This window comes from Schistosoma haematobium, chromosome 5, assembly GCF_000699445.3.
Source record: "Schistosoma haematobium chromosome 5, whole genome shotgun sequence".
NCBI lineage: Eukaryota > Metazoa > Platyhelminthes > Trematoda > Strigeidida > Schistosomatidae > Schistosoma > Schistosoma haematobium.
In genome coordinates this window covers 11334177-11350508 of record NC_067200.1, presented here as the reverse complement: position 1 = coordinate 11350508, position 16332 = coordinate 11334177, and the positions used below count along the sequence as shown (strand labels likewise).

General features: G+C 33.3%; 1 protein-coding gene across 1 annotated transcript in view; it reads right to left on the bottom strand.

Annotated features, from left to right (window-relative positions):
• Positions 1-12440, bottom strand: part of POLE3_3 (DNA polymerase epsilon subunit 3) — a gene marked incomplete at its 5' end in the record, with an annotated part of 40995 nt that extends 28555 nt beyond the window's left edge. Inside the window, one exon of the mRNA XM_035730150.2 lies at positions 12306-12440. Coding sequence (XP_035587970.1) covers positions 12306-12440 — 135 coding nt within the window. The remainder of the gene's footprint in view (positions 1-12305) is intronic.
• Positions 12441-16332: the final 3892 nt, after the last annotated feature.

Here is a 16332-nt window from a genome sequence, read left to right as displayed (position 1 = left end):
AGACCACTTATTACTGAAGAAGTACAAATGGTCTAATTCAGTCCGACTTCTTGAACGAAACAGTACCAACTTTGTGATGACAAAATATAGAACTTTGAAACTCGAAAAACTGACGTGAAGCACACGCATACTCAGATCAATCTGCAGTATGCTTTCTGAGGACTGGATATTGGATAGAAGCACACAGCCGACTGTCGCGACAAAAAGATCGTCGATTGTAAATCTCAAACTCAGTGTCCTCAAGATAAATCAACACCTACTGCATAGTAGTCATCGAAGTTTCACATACATCTGCCAGAAACAGAGGTCACAGCCTCAGTCAACACGTTCACAGTCATTAACTCAACAGGCATTTACAGTGTTTTTAGCAATCCTGTCAACTGTTTCTGCACCCTTTCAACCCAAAACAGATTGAGTGGCAAGATCTGGCGGTTTATTATATATGCAGTAGTACGAAAGTCGACCTGTCAAACGCAGCTGTCAGAACCTATTAACTTGTTCAAATAACACAGACAAGTAGCCTGAGAAGATTTTCTTCAATGGTCCGGTGTGTTACAGATGAACAATGTGCTGCTCTTTATAATTTCGCACATATATTGGTTTACGTAAGTATGCTTCAATCACCTTTAACGTTATCAGGTACTTCTAAATCTCACATTGGAGTGTCCATTTCTCTGGATTGAGAATTGTCAGGAACTTAAGTCATCAGTCGTCACAATTATCAAACGAGCGTAGATTTGGACTCAATACCAATCTATCAAGAAGAGGATGATGTTGTGTCAACTACGTTTGAAGTATTCAGTGACATGGTAATAACATAGATGTGGATGGCAACAGACTGGACAACGTATGCCATCATGTTCAGGTGAAAATGATGAAAAAGCAATATGGATCGTCTGTAAATACTATGTTTCATTTGCTTTATAGCTTGAACCCACAACCTCAGTTTCTCAGGTTTTGTTCTCTGATATGTGACGCAATTAAGAAAGTGTCATGAAAGGCGTAGCCTAACAAAAACTTGATATTACGGCTAAAACGATACATTCATATGTCATTTACCAACTGATAATCGAATTTCTTTCTTTTAAATTTTTATACAAGATGATTATGGAGAACAATTCACTATGAGGTGAACGATGAACCAAGAGACAGACAAAAACACTTTTAAGGCTACACACAAACATATTTGAATGTTTTTTTTATTAGTTTGTCACAAATTTAAGGAATAAGATTAACTAAATTTTGGATTGGTGATTTAGGGCATAATTCATATTGCAGCTGTCCTAGTGTACATTGTATGTAGTTACGTTAAAAAATTTCATATTTCGCATGAGTTGAGTTTCATCCTTTTCAATCTTAATTTAAAATGGTTAAAAGTATAACTTGGATAATCGTTTCTAAATGATCAGCCTAGATCACACGATATGTGAATGTTTTTGCTAATAGTGTATATGAATGAACTATTGTAATAAATGTGAAATGATCTAGGTAATTATAAGCAAAGATGGATAGTGGCTAGCAGTGGAATACAGGACGCACATTTCTTCCTATTTGGGACTCGTCAGTTGGAAGCACCTGCATCTTTACTTATAATGCTTGTGAACTAAGGCCTTATCGAGGTAATAGGCACAGTATACATATATGCCAATAAGAGACTGGTCAATTGCAGTGCTAAATATCAATGTGAAGATTCAAAAATAAACAATATCAAGTGGATTTAAGTAATTATTTTAAAAATATAAAAGTATTCCACCTATGAATTGATGCCACAAAACACATCAATTGGCAAGAGGAATGTATATTCATTGAAAAAATTACAAAGTATTTACATAAAACATATAGATAACCTTCAATCGTCCATTTGCACCTTTCAGTGTGTTCAGCAATCTGAACTGTTGTTCTGGACCAGGCTCTAAATGTTCTACCAACTCCATGTTTTCGATGTACTGAAATACTTTAATCTGTCCAGTGATTATTACAGTTTCGATATCATGTATCAACAGACACTGCCTAAAACATCCTAGCGAGTAGCATCCACCACACTCGATCCTCACCATCGAATGTTGAGCCTATAGGCGTGCTGATCTTCATGACTCTGTCGACCCGCCAAGTCACCCGAACTCGATGTCCGCCCAAAAGTCGAGACACCTCACATTGCTACCCCAGACGAGACTACTCCAACCTACTCTTTGTCCCCGACTCCGTATCAACGTTCCCAGATCTGCGCCTCCCTGCCTATCCCAGTAGCGACATCAAATGTAACGAACGAAGATGAATTAAGCCAAATCACTTACCGAATTTGTAAAATATGAAAACAATACAGTGAATACATTATTTGCACATCTTTCATGAGTTTACTATTGAAAACCCCATTTTTCTTCTATTCTTGTAATTTTAATTGCTTTTCATTTTCTTTTTTATTACTTGTCAGTATATGTAGCAAACACCATAATATTAGTTTGTAATTTTTTGACATGAATGTGTCAAGAAATAGAAATTATTTGGATTATTCTTACTGTCGGTTGAACATCATACGAACCAATACTTGACTTATGACGATCAATAATGACAAGTCTGAATTATGTAGATGGTCGACTTGTGTAAGATGTTACTTAAAGTTAAACAGTATTACGACCTACAGTTGGACGGAGAAAGCTTCGCACAGTTAATAATAGTGTTTTACTACAGCGTAGGATGACCACGATGGACTTCCGATCTTTTGGTATACACTCTAATTTAGTTTCTTCTTCATTTCTAGTAATAAAGAAACATGATATGACTGTATTTTCCGGACTAATGACACTAAGATCAGCAATAGTGAAGGGTAAGGATACATTTTCAAGGGCAGAACAACAGAATACTGTCTGTGAGAACAACTGTCATGATTGTAATGCAACGTATGTGGGAGAAACTTCAAGACAATTGAATGTTAGGTTGAAGGAACATAAACAATGTTTTAAAAATGTTATCAAATCATCGGTTGATTTGAAGAAACTTGAGAATAGGTCAGCAATAGCGTCACATGCTTTGGAAACAGGAAACAAGATCAATTTCAAAGGGACCAAACACACTTCAGAAACATACAACCTGTGATATTTAAAAATCATAACTGCTTAATGGGTTTAAATTGCTAACTGGATATTGTAAATATATACCTAATGTGAAAGAATATTCTACAACATTAATTGTGACAACATTTCAAAAATGGCATTAAAAAGAAGAATATATTTGTAAAATCTCAGCGAATGAATTTTAAGTAAATCCAACGTTTCGCCTGGCAATCTGGTCCAAGCTTTTTCAAGGAAAATATAATCAAACAACAAAATTATCGAATATAAATAGGTACATGGTTCTTCGGTTTACTGTATACTGAATAAGTCATCCAATCAACGTGAAGGATTTTTTATAAATAGGTATTTGCATTAATGTGTAAGAGACATGTTTATATGAAAAATAATAAAGGTCAAACAAATAACATTTATTGAAGCCTTGACTATACGAAAATTGAAACCCCATTTATGTGTTCAAAAAACAATTTGTACTTACACTTAACCTACCCTGGTAGTACTGATTTACTATCCAGAGTGGTAATCACATTTGTTTTTGTGTACTTTAATATTTTTTCTTTGTTATGAATTACCCTTAATCTGTCTAGTTGACCTTTTAATTTTTATATATAAATGTTCTTAACAAGTATATGTGTGATCAGATTGTTCGAAATGTATTGCGCAAATATATCACATAATTCTGATAAACTACGTCTTCTCATTGCATTATCGAAATTTATCAAAGAGACTAATTGTTTTAAATAAAAGTTCATTTGAAAATAACCAAGGGAGAGAAAGAATAAGAAATTGTCGTGTTATCCTAGGCCATAGAATGACTTAAGGATTACAAGGTAAATTCAAGGTTATGACAAATTGTTTTTGTACACATAAGGACAAGGTATGTGTTATGGAACCAAAAACGTGTTAAGATAACAGAATGTGTTTATACACAAGTGATGTGAGAAGAAATTTCATTCAACTAAATACTGACTACGGTCTGTGTATATTAAGAAAACAGATCATTTTTATATATGAAATGAATCAAAAAATGCCACAGCCTGCATTAAATGAAGATAAATATAAGTAAACAAAATAAAAGAGGAATGTATATGTAATTGAAAGTGTGTGTTATTTTAATGTTCCAGTCAATTGTTTAACATATTCAGATAAGATAACGGATTTGAATCATTGAACGTATTATCTATCAATTAGTTACTATGGCATAGATATATCAAATTGCAAAAAGGAGATCAGGTTTACTTATTAATTATTAGTTGCCATGGGACAGCTAGTTGTATTCCATCTCTCCTATTAATATTGTTTGAATTAGCCCATATATGTAGGGCTTCGGCTGTTAGTCGTTCTTTGTAAGAATTGAATCCTTTTTGAATGATTCTCGTGCCATTGAAATCAACTGTATGACCCGATTCAATCGAGTGTAATGCTATCGCTGATCTGTTCTCAAGCTTTTTACATCAATTGAGGATTTAGAAATGTGTTTTAAGCACAGTTTGTGTTCCTTCACCCTCACATTCAGTTGCCTAGATGTTTCACCTACATACGTTGCATTACAGTCATTACATTTTATTTCATAAACACAATTCTGTTGATCATCCTTGTGTATTGGATCTTTGGTTCTTACTAGTTTTGATCTTAGAGTATTGTTTGTTCGAAAGAATACTCTTATATTTTGACGATTTAAAATCCTTCTGATGTCTTCTGAGATACCTTTACGATATGGGATCACTACTGTGTTCATCCAATCTTGCTTAACTCTTTTTTTAAAAATATCATTCCGTTCTTCATTCTTAATTATTCTTTTAATAAAACCTTTCGGATAATTATTCATTAATAGAGTGGATACAACTAAATTCATTTCCATTTTTATATCATTCGGTTCAGTGACAAGTTTTTTTTTACTCTGGTGATCAAATTTTTGGCCGCTGTCACTTTGGTCGAGTGTGGATGCGCAGACTTAAAATCTAAAAATTTTCCTGAATATGTAGGCCTTCGGAATATATTAATTTTTAAACAATCATTATCCTTCCTTTCAACCAGGCAGTCTAGAAAAGGTAATCTGCGTTCAGGCGATTCCAGCTCTTTAGTAAACTTGATTTTGTCATCTAAGCTGTTGAACCGTTGGAATAGTTCGTCTAAACTATCTCGTTTTATAATGACAAAGCTATCATCCACGTATCTTACTTCCGGTGGTTATACCAATTGTACATTTTCTTCGATAATTTTATGCGATTGCAGAATAATAATTAAGAACTTTCGTCTGAATTTGAACGAATAGTTTCACAATATTTGGGCGCCGAGTTAATTTGAGACATTAAAAAGAAGAATATATTTGTAAAATCTCAGCGAATGAATTTTACAAATTCATCCCTACGTTCACGTATAGCAAACATTGATAGTGCTTTATCACTAATTATACCACCAGAATTAAAAACAAATGTTAATGAATTTTTGAAACATAGAGATAACTGTTATAACCAAATCACAAAAAGACGTCAAATAAGAAAATTTGAACAAATGTTTAAACATTCGTCGAAATCCAACAATGATGAGATTAAAAATAAATCCAAGGAACTCGATATAAACAAAATAGTGGTAAATCTATCTGATAGACAGTTAAATCAACACGAACTTTCAATACTTAAAAAAGGTCTCAATTTCAATACGAACAGAACACGGATTTCGGCCTCTAAAATTATTCCGTTGATCGAGCCTGCCTTAAACATATTTAAAGACCAAACTAGGATCATCTTTATGGTTCTCTTTATATTCAAAAAGCAATAACCCGTGTAGATTTCATGGCCTATCAAAAATACACAAAACAGATGTACCACTAAGACCTGTGATTGATTACATTAGTTCACCAACTTATAATCTTTCTAGATACTTGGCCAAAATTCTTAAACCATATGAACGCGTAATAAAATATGGAGTAAAAAATTCTAATGATTTCAAAAACATTGTCAGTAATATTCGGATAGAAGAGGATGAAATAATGGCAAGTTTTGATGTTTGCTCATTGTTCACTAATGTTACTGTTAAAAAAGCTTCAGATATTGTGTATAACCTGTTAGATTCTGACACTGATCTTAAACAGCGTCGCCTTCTAGACCCCTCAGACATTATTAGAGCGTTGGAACTTTGCTTACATACGATGGTTTTCATTTGTCGAGGAGTTCTGTACAGACAAACAGAAGGTGTGGCTATGGGATCACCTGTCTCTCCAATTGTGGATAATTTATTCATGCATTCATTGGAAACAATTGCTATCTCAATGTGTTCCATTCCACCAAAAATTTGGAAGTAAGATACGTGGATGATAGCTTTGTCATTATAAAACGAGATAGTTTAGACGAACTATTCCAACGGTTCAACAGCTTAGATGACAAAATCAAGTTTACTAAAGAGCTGGAATCGCCTGAACGCAGATTACCTTTTCTAGACTGCCTGGTTGAAAGGAAGGATAATGATTGTTTAAAAATTAATATATTCCGAAGGCCTACATATTCAGGAAAATTTTTAGATTTTAAGTCTGCGCATCCACACTCGACCAAAGTGACAGCGGCCAAAAATTTGATCACCAGAGTAAAAAAAACTTGTCACTGAACCGAATGATATAAAAATGGAAATGAATTCAGTTGTATCCACTCTATTAATGAATAATTATCCGAAAGGTTTTATTAAAAGAATAATTAAGAATGAAGAACGGAATGATATTTTTAAAAAAAGAGTTAAGCAAGATTGGATGAACACAGTAGTGATCCCATATCGTAAAGGTATCTCAGAAGACATCAGAAGGATTTTAAATCGTCAAAATATAAGAGTATTCTTTCGAACAAACAATACTCTAAGATCAAAACTAGTAAGAACCAAAGATCCAATACACAAGGATGATCAACAGAATTGTGTTTATGAAATAAAATGTAATGACTGTAATGCAACGTATGTAGGTGAAACATCTAGGCAACTGAATGTGAGGGTGAAGGAACACAAACTGTGCTTAAAACACATTTCTAAATCCTCAATTGATGTAAAAAAGCTTGAGAACAGATCAGCGATAGCATTACACTCGATTGAATCGGGTCATACAGTTGATTTCAATGGCACGAGAATCATTCAAAAAGGATTCAATTCTTACAAAGAACGACTAACAGCCGAAGCCCTACATATATGGGCTAATTCAAACAATATTAATAGGAGAGATGGAATACAACTAGCTGTCCCATGGCAACTAATAATTAATAAGTAAACCTGATCTCCTTTTTGCAATTTGATATATCTATGCCATAGTAACTAATTGATAGATAATACGTTCAATGATTCAAATCCGTTATCTTATCTGAATATGTTAAACAATTGACTGGAACATTAAAATAACACACACTTTCAATTACATATACATTCCTCTTTTATTTTGTTTACTTATATTTATCTTCATTTAATGCAGGCTGTGGCATTTTTTGATTCATTTCATATATAAAAATGATCTGTTTTCTTAATATACACAGACCGTAGTCAGTATTTAGTTGAATGAAATTTCTTCTCACATCACTTGTGTATAAACACATTCTGTTATCTTAACACGTTTTTGGTTCCATAACACATACCTTGTCCTTATGTGTACAAAAACAATTTGTCATAACCTTGAATTTACCTTGTAATCCTTAAGTCATTCTATGGCCTAGGATAACACGACAATTTCTTATTCTTTCTCTCCCCTTGGTTATTTTCAAATGAACTTTTATTTAAAACAATTAGTCTCTTTGATAAATTTCGATAATGCAATGAGAAGACGTAGTTTATCAGAATTATGTGATATATTTGCGCAATACATTTCGAACAATCTGATCACACATATACTTGTTAAGAACATTTATATATAAAAAATTAAAAGGTCAACTAGACAGATTAAGGGTAATTCATAACAAAGAAAAAATATTAAAGTACACAAAAACAAATGTGATTACCACTCTGGATAGTAAATCAGTACTACCAGGGTAGGTTAAGTGTAAGTACAAATTGTTTTTTGAACACATAAATGGGGTTTCAATTTTCGTATAGTCAAGGCTTCAATAAATGTTATTTGTTTGACCTTTATTATTTTTCATATAAACATGTCTCTTACACATTAATGCAAATACCTATTTATAAAAAATCCTTCACGTTGATTGGATGACTTATTCAGTATACAGTAAACCGAAGAACCATGTACCTATTTATATTCGATAATTTTGTTGTTTGATTATATTTTCCTTGAAAAAGCTTGGACCAGATTGCCAGGCGAAACGTTGGATTTACTTAAAATTCATTCGCTGAGATTTTACAAATATATTCTTCTTTTTAATGCCATTTTTGAAATGTTGTCACAATTAATGTTGTAGAATATTCTTTCACATTAGGTATATATTTACAATATCCAGTTAGCAATTTAAACCCATTAAGCAGTTATGATTTTTAAATATCACAGTTTTTAAACAGTTGACGAGATCCTACGAAATAAAATGAATTCATGCTATTCTGCTAGAATCTTTGTTCTTGCTCTTTTCAAAATGATAAAGGGAACTATGTGTATGACACTTCTGAAACTTTAGAGCATAGATAAAGAACGATTGACAGAAGTGTTGTATATTTGGGCTAGGAAGAAGAGCCCGAACGGAAAAGATAATATATCCAACTCGCAAGTATTTGGCAAATGTTTGTTAACAAGCTGTTTCACATGCATCGTTATTCTGATTGGAATTCATATGGGTTATTTTAAGACTACAATTATGTATTTGAGGATTCTCATTTTACATGCACATCAATGATTGAAAAATAATTTCAACATTGAAATTGCACTTTTATTTTTCCTTCACACAAAAACAAATTAACATCGAATATCAACTATTCACAAATGATTGATCACTGGGTGGCGATCAATTTCATGTGTGTCTAGTCCTTGTTAGTACAGATTGAATGCTATCGATCATGGTGTAATGTGGCCACCAGTCTAGCTGACTCGACACTGCGGGCACTACATATTGAGATTAGATGGTGGTTGGAAGTAGTCAACAGGAAACCCTGGACCCGGGTTTCGTGCTACTTGGCACTCGTCAGCAAGGTGTACCTGTAATCTTGAGGGAACTGGTGCTCCCTGACGGATTCGGTCTCGTGTCACCCAGCTTCACAGTTGATTGATCACTGGGTGGTGATCAATTTCATGAGTGTCTAGTCCTCGTTAGTGCAGATCGAAAGCTATTGTGGCTCGGATAGCTCAGTGGTAACGTCTCTGACTGTGAAGCTGGGTGACACAAGGTCTAATCCGTCAGGGAGCACCAGTTCCCTCATGATTACAGGTACACCTTGCTGACGAGTGCCAAGTAGCACGAAACCCGGGTCCAGGGTTTCCTGTTGACTACCTCCAACCACCATCTAATCTCAATATCAACTCTTACTAACTCAAGCTTACACATACACAGACAAACAACTCATTCAGTCATTTATTTTGACACTATAAACTCTTCACATGATTTACATATAACTGACTCATGTTATCCTGTTTACTAAAGTCATCATCTGGATATGACTGGATAAGCACAGTAAAGATTTGATCTGATTGTTAAACATTATATAATTCTTTGATGACTTTGATTATTATCCTGAAGAAGTCCAGACAAGTTTACTGGACGAAACGTTGGAATGATTTTAAATTTCAATCTCTGAAATGATCTCAAATAGAATTTTCACATATAATATCTATAGTGATTGTTTTAATTTTCTACCACACATCTATCTCAACATTTCATTTATAAGTAATATTAATATTGATACTTCTATATTCATCAGTATATTACAATTGTGATTGTTAACTTCACTCATATTTATTAGAAAATTTGTCAATACTATTTGACCTTAAATCAGTTACCATAGTTTTCGATATTTGGAATGTAAATCATTATCATTATTACAATAAAGAGTATTTCCATGGGTCAGGTCAAGTGACCTCAAGTGCATTATCATTAAGTCTTGTTGAACGATGGTGAATAATATATCTGAAGCTGACTAACATACGCTAGATAATAATTTACAAATAGCAATAATGATAATGGTAATAATGATGGTATTATAGTTCGTACATTAGAAGGACGTTTTCATGGATCATGAACTATCAATTTCGTATACTATACTCCGCTTACTATAGTAATCGTGCTTGTAAACGTAAATATCATTTTTTTAAAATATTATGGTTAATTTGTTGGTAAACCAAGGGTTTTGACGAAACATAAGCACTTTGAAATGAAGTACAGTCAATTCTCAATGTATACCATTGATCTCTTTAAGATTTAGAAATCTAATTGATGAAAGGATGAACAGCATAATTCAGACTGAAGTATGTTTAGTCCTACTTATTTCTGTCTACATTTCCATTACTTGTCAAAACTTGTCAGAATAGGGTTGTAACGATTGCTGAGTTGTATTGAAAGTATGAACCGATGACGGTTAGACAATCACTGAAAACGTGGAAGTACTGAACATCTTTTTCGTCATAGTATGGGACTACTCAGCAGTGCACATCCATGACCCCACAGGTTATAATCGAGCCCAGAGCATTCGGTCTTTCTCCCAAACACTTAGTCTCCAGATCAGTGAACCGACATTTAATGGGGTTATTGTCTAAATTCAATCAATCCACAATATTGCGTGGTTTATTGGTAATAAAACCAAGTTATTTCGTTTTAATTATCAAATGTTCAAATACTAGAGATTTATTAGTTTATGTTTAAGGTATAAAAGAGAATAATGAAGTCATTTTAAAAGTTATTTCTGACTGGATCAATCGAAAAACACAAAACTTTACTACTTATAACTAGAACGTTCACTCAATTACGTCAAGAAAAACTGCATTTCATTAAGTAGGGAGTACTGATTTTATATAGGATTAAGAAGCTTTCATATCAAAGTCAGAATCGGATAATTCACAACACAATACTTGATTTTCAACTTATTTCACGTTGTTTAAATATCTAAAGAATATTACTATTATTATTAGAAGCAAGTAAATTAATAGGATGGAAACTGTCGAAAGTAAACATCTCGAATAACTTCAAAAGAAAACATTATCCAGATAAGAAATTAGAACTCACTTTAACATATTTAGTGAACAGCTTAATGTTCGACACAATTTACGGTTAAACAGATGAAAATATTACTCATGAATAACCTGAAAAGTTCCTTATAATTAAACATTAAATGAAACCTACAAGCGATCATACATATAGTCAAGTTCAGAGCTGAAAAGTATCAATTTATAATTGCTTATTGTGTTATGTGATTGATATTTAAACTTATTTTACATATAAATATGGATTATAGTTGCTTCTTAATAATACCTACAATTTAATTCTTCTGAGATGGTGAAGATTTGTTGATCAGGTGGATGATTTTGATGGACATTTATTCTCTGGATGGTTTGGTCGTGGAGCTCGACATCGAGGTCTACAGGACAAGCTGTAAACCATATGTGGAGAACTTCGAACACTTGACTTCTACCGGACGTTCGTGCTGATGATGTTCAGAAGGACGATGAAAGTTCAACGGTCGAACCATCCAGCTCACAGAACAAACCTTCGCTAGTTTAATTCTTTTTCAGTTAGATATTCTTAAATATAGAGATAAAATGATAGTAAACTGCACGAATAGGATAAACTGCTATTTGATTTATTTGTACAACGTAGAGAATATGATAAAACTGATGGCGAATGAAGATTTATTTCATCCTCCTCCTCCTCCGTAGTAGTAGTAGCAGTAGTAGTAGTAGCAGTAGTAGTAGTACACGACATAAACCAATGAAATTAAACTACATTCAATTATAAATCGATTGTACTCACATTTGATCATTGGTCAATGAATATCACTCAAACACAACTGATATAAAGGAAATACCAAAAAAATCAGTATTCCATAGAATTACCAAAATGTATGATGGACAAACGAAGTTCACATTAAGTTAGTACAAAGAGTATCATTCTAAATAAATGTCACACTAAAATATAATGAATATTATACGGGACAATTTATCACACTGAATTACAGATGGAAGTAATACTGAACACAAATGATGCTGAGTAAAAATGTGTTTCTGCCTTTTTTTTATAAGCATACTACTTATATCTGTCGATATGAGTAGCACATACCACTATATACATACATATTTACACAAAAAATATCCGTTTCAGTGCCAAGAAAAAAGACATTACTCACCTTCATTTTATATTTACAAACTGGATCAAATTCTCCACCCAGTATAATCATTGATGAATGTTTTATTTCATAAATAATATAAATCCATAATGTAACAAATAGCAATAGTGCAACTAAACGATATTCCGATGACATAATTATGTATTCACAATAGTAATGAGTGTATAAATGTTAGCAACTTTCACGTAGAGTAATAATAAATTTCTATTTTTTTGTTTTACAAGTTACGGTCAATTTTATTGTAAAAATATACGGGACATATAGAATAATTGGTTGAGTAACAATTTAATTAAAATGAAATGAACTACTGACCACAACAGGCTAGTTGGTTATTCATTTACGTCAGAAAATGCATTTTCTTGTGGTTGATACAAAATGTATATAAGAAAAATCACCCAATCAGAAAGCAGTTTCAAATTGTCCAATCATAATAGGAGATTGTCTCTGTGATATATAACAACGCCTTAGCAACCAATCAAAATAATGCATTTTGTGACAGTATTTGGCAGATAATTTGATACTCCTATTGTTTGTGTTTTGTTATTTTTTATTGGTTTTAAAGTAATTAATTGTTATATATTTCTTGATGGTAAATTATTTTTGTACTATCAGATAATGAATACACAAAAAAATTTTCGTCGGCCATATAACGTTGCTGAAGTCTCCGCCATATCTATTAATTCAGAATGAATAGACAACCTTGCTGTACTGCATTCGGAAATACTTTTTGAAATCATGATAAAGCTGGATGTTCGTAGTTAAGAACGGTAGTTGATGGATATAAAGCTTAGTGCGGTTTTCCAAACCTATTGAATGTGTACACATATGAATTCCTACTTTTAATCATGAATTACGACATACATAAAGGGAAAAATAATATCAAAGTTCATAACATGAATTGCACAGAGTAAAGTAAACAAAGTTGGTGATGTTTTGAATGTCTCCTCATCATACCAATAAAGACATTTCTTCAACAGTCCCATATTCTGAGTTGTAGAAAATATCGAAGCTATATTTTTATCAGGCTCACTGTTATGAACAACACATATAAGCGAACAATTGTTTTCAATTAGATCGTCATCAGGCTTTACTCTAATATACATGAATATTTGTACGAAAATTTTAAACCAATCAAGGCAATATGGGTCAATAATCACAATGCAATAGAATAAGTCTCTACACATAATAGGTAAAAATACAAGTTTATAGTAGGAAGACAGGTGAACTAATAATAGTAAGAATAATAAAATACAATAACAAAACTCTTATCAATAGTTAAAGGTTGGGAATAGAAAGTCAAACATGGGTAAATAGACTAGGAATAGTAATCACGAAACATTAAAATCATTACGTAATAAGATGTGTGTAAATAATTAGATAGTGAAGAATACAAAGAGGTGGAAAATTACAAACAAATACTAGATGTGAAAATAAGGTTAACGATAACACAAATAGAATAAAATAAATAATGACAATAATAAAATTTAAATAAATAAATAAATAAAAAATTGTTAGTTAAGTTATAACCGGCCATGGAAGGGAATAGCAAGGGTACCACAAATCACCTACTAACCAAGCAGCACCGAGACTCTCTAACGAAACTAAGAAAAGATGAAACCCTGACCATAACCAAACCAGATAAAGGAGGAGGTATAGTTCTCATGAACAAAAATGATTACATGGGAAAAATGGAAACAATGCTTAGCGATTCTAGCAAATTTCAGAAAATTACTAGTAATTGTGACATCACTAATAAAGTAGAAAGACAATTGGCCAATTTCCTTAAAGATCTAACGAAAAAGGGAATAATTACGACCGAGATTTACGATTCAATTAAGCCGACTGGATCATTTACACCACGACTGTATGGTTTGCCTAAAGTACATAAATCGGGTCTTCCTCTACGCCCAGTTCTAGATATGTATAATTCTCCTTACCACAAAATCGCAAAGTGGCTAGTACGAATCTTAGAACCTTTACACAAATCAGCTGTTAGAAATAGTGTAAAAGATGTCTTCAACTTCACATCCAAAGTAGAAAATATTAATGTCAGTATGAAAAATATGATCTCATTGGATGTAGGATCTTTGTTCACCAACGTACCACTTATAGGGACTATTGATTTTATATGCAAGCAAATATCAGAAAAACAAATCAACATCGGATTGCCTAACGATAGCCTAAGGGAACTGCTCCTAAGATGCACTCTGAATGTACATTTTGTCTTCAACAATACTTACTATAGACAAATAGACGGGATAGCCATGGGCTCGCCTCTAGGCCCGATTTTAGCTGATCTCTTCCTAGCAAAGCTAGAAAATGGACCTCTCAATGAGACTATTAAGAAACTTGATTTATATTGCCGATACATTGACGATACCTTCATTATCGTAGATCAAAACACTAGTAAAGAGGAACTCCTAGACCAATTTAACAGTGTTCACCCAGCGATCACTTTCACTGGTGAAAGGGGGCATGATAAGAAGCTGAACTTCCTTGACGTCACACTAAACAGACGAAGTGACGGCACATTAAGTAGAAGCGTGTATAGAAGAAACCCCTCTTCATGCCAATATACTCACTTCTGCAGTTTCACACCCATCCGTTACAAGAGAAATTTGGTCAGATGTCTCACTAGCAGAGCAAAAAAGATCTGTACAGTAGATACTCTAAGTCAGGAGCTTGAATTTATCAACAACTCACTGACCGAGATCGGCTACCCCAGCGCGTTCATTAAGAAGTACATGCATGATATAATAAAGAAGTCGGAGATTTCGACTGTTCGCAAGAAACCTTTATACATGAAAGTCCAATTCAACGCGGATGTGGCTAGTGACACTCTGAAATGTAGGTTAACTAAAGTAATCACCAGGACATTCTACGCGGCCAATCTTGCGTTGACCTTCTCTTGTCGACCAGCGATGTCTACTCAAACGAAGGATAAGTTACCTGAGTTGGCCCCTTCCATGTGCATTTACAAATTCAGCTGCTCCTGTGGAGATAGCTATATAGGGCGTACTACCAGGCAACTTAACCAACGAATGAATGAACATCTACCAACTTGGTACATAAAGGGTCAGAGAAAAACTATTCGCAGTTCTATACTAGCACATCTTATTGATAGCGGTCATGCTGTAGATAAATCGAAATCATTTCGAGTTATCTATCGCATACCTCCATCTTTTCCCGACGGAGTCCGTTCCCGTCACCTACATATAGCTGAAGCCATTGGAATTCGTACATATAACCCCAATTTATGTGTACAGAAGAAATACGTGACCCCCTTATCCCATCCATGGCCGGTTATAACTTAACTAACAATTATTTATTTATTTATTTATTTAAATTTTATGTTCACTTCGAGATCTGAACCCGGATCATTTGTAGAAATGAAAATCCATTCGTCTTTATTTATCTTATTGTAAATCTTAAGTTTCGGCATAATTTCACGCAGCTTATAACAGAAATTTAAAGTTAACTAACACTACTTGAATAATGTTTTCTCAACAACCAGTTCATTTCACACGGTCAACTTAATCTCATTCTTTATTTTTCAGAGTATGAAGGAATTTTTTTCTACGTAAAGTATACGACTAGACAAATAATAATCTTAACATTCCAAAAGTCAATATATTATTCACTGGCCAACTGCATACTTTAATAATGGAACGAGTAAATATGTCAATGAAGAATAGTACGACTAAAAGCGACTCATATTAACAAGAACTAGGGATATCGAAGAGGACTAATAAAAAGAGTGCATATCACTGATAACGAGGTGTAAAAGAGGAAATGGAATGTTTTAGGATATGAAATTTATTCAGTTTGCCCTTTGTCCACCTGCATCTACGAACAATAAAATAATCTCAGAGTATTTCAAGCATCCAATGAACATTCTACTTTCTACAAATACCGTAACTTTTCTATTTCGCTAACAGTTTACTATTCATATTATAACATGCATCCAGTTCGGGGAATGAGAAGGGAATCTATTTGATCTGCCTAACCCTTTAGACCACTGAGCCGG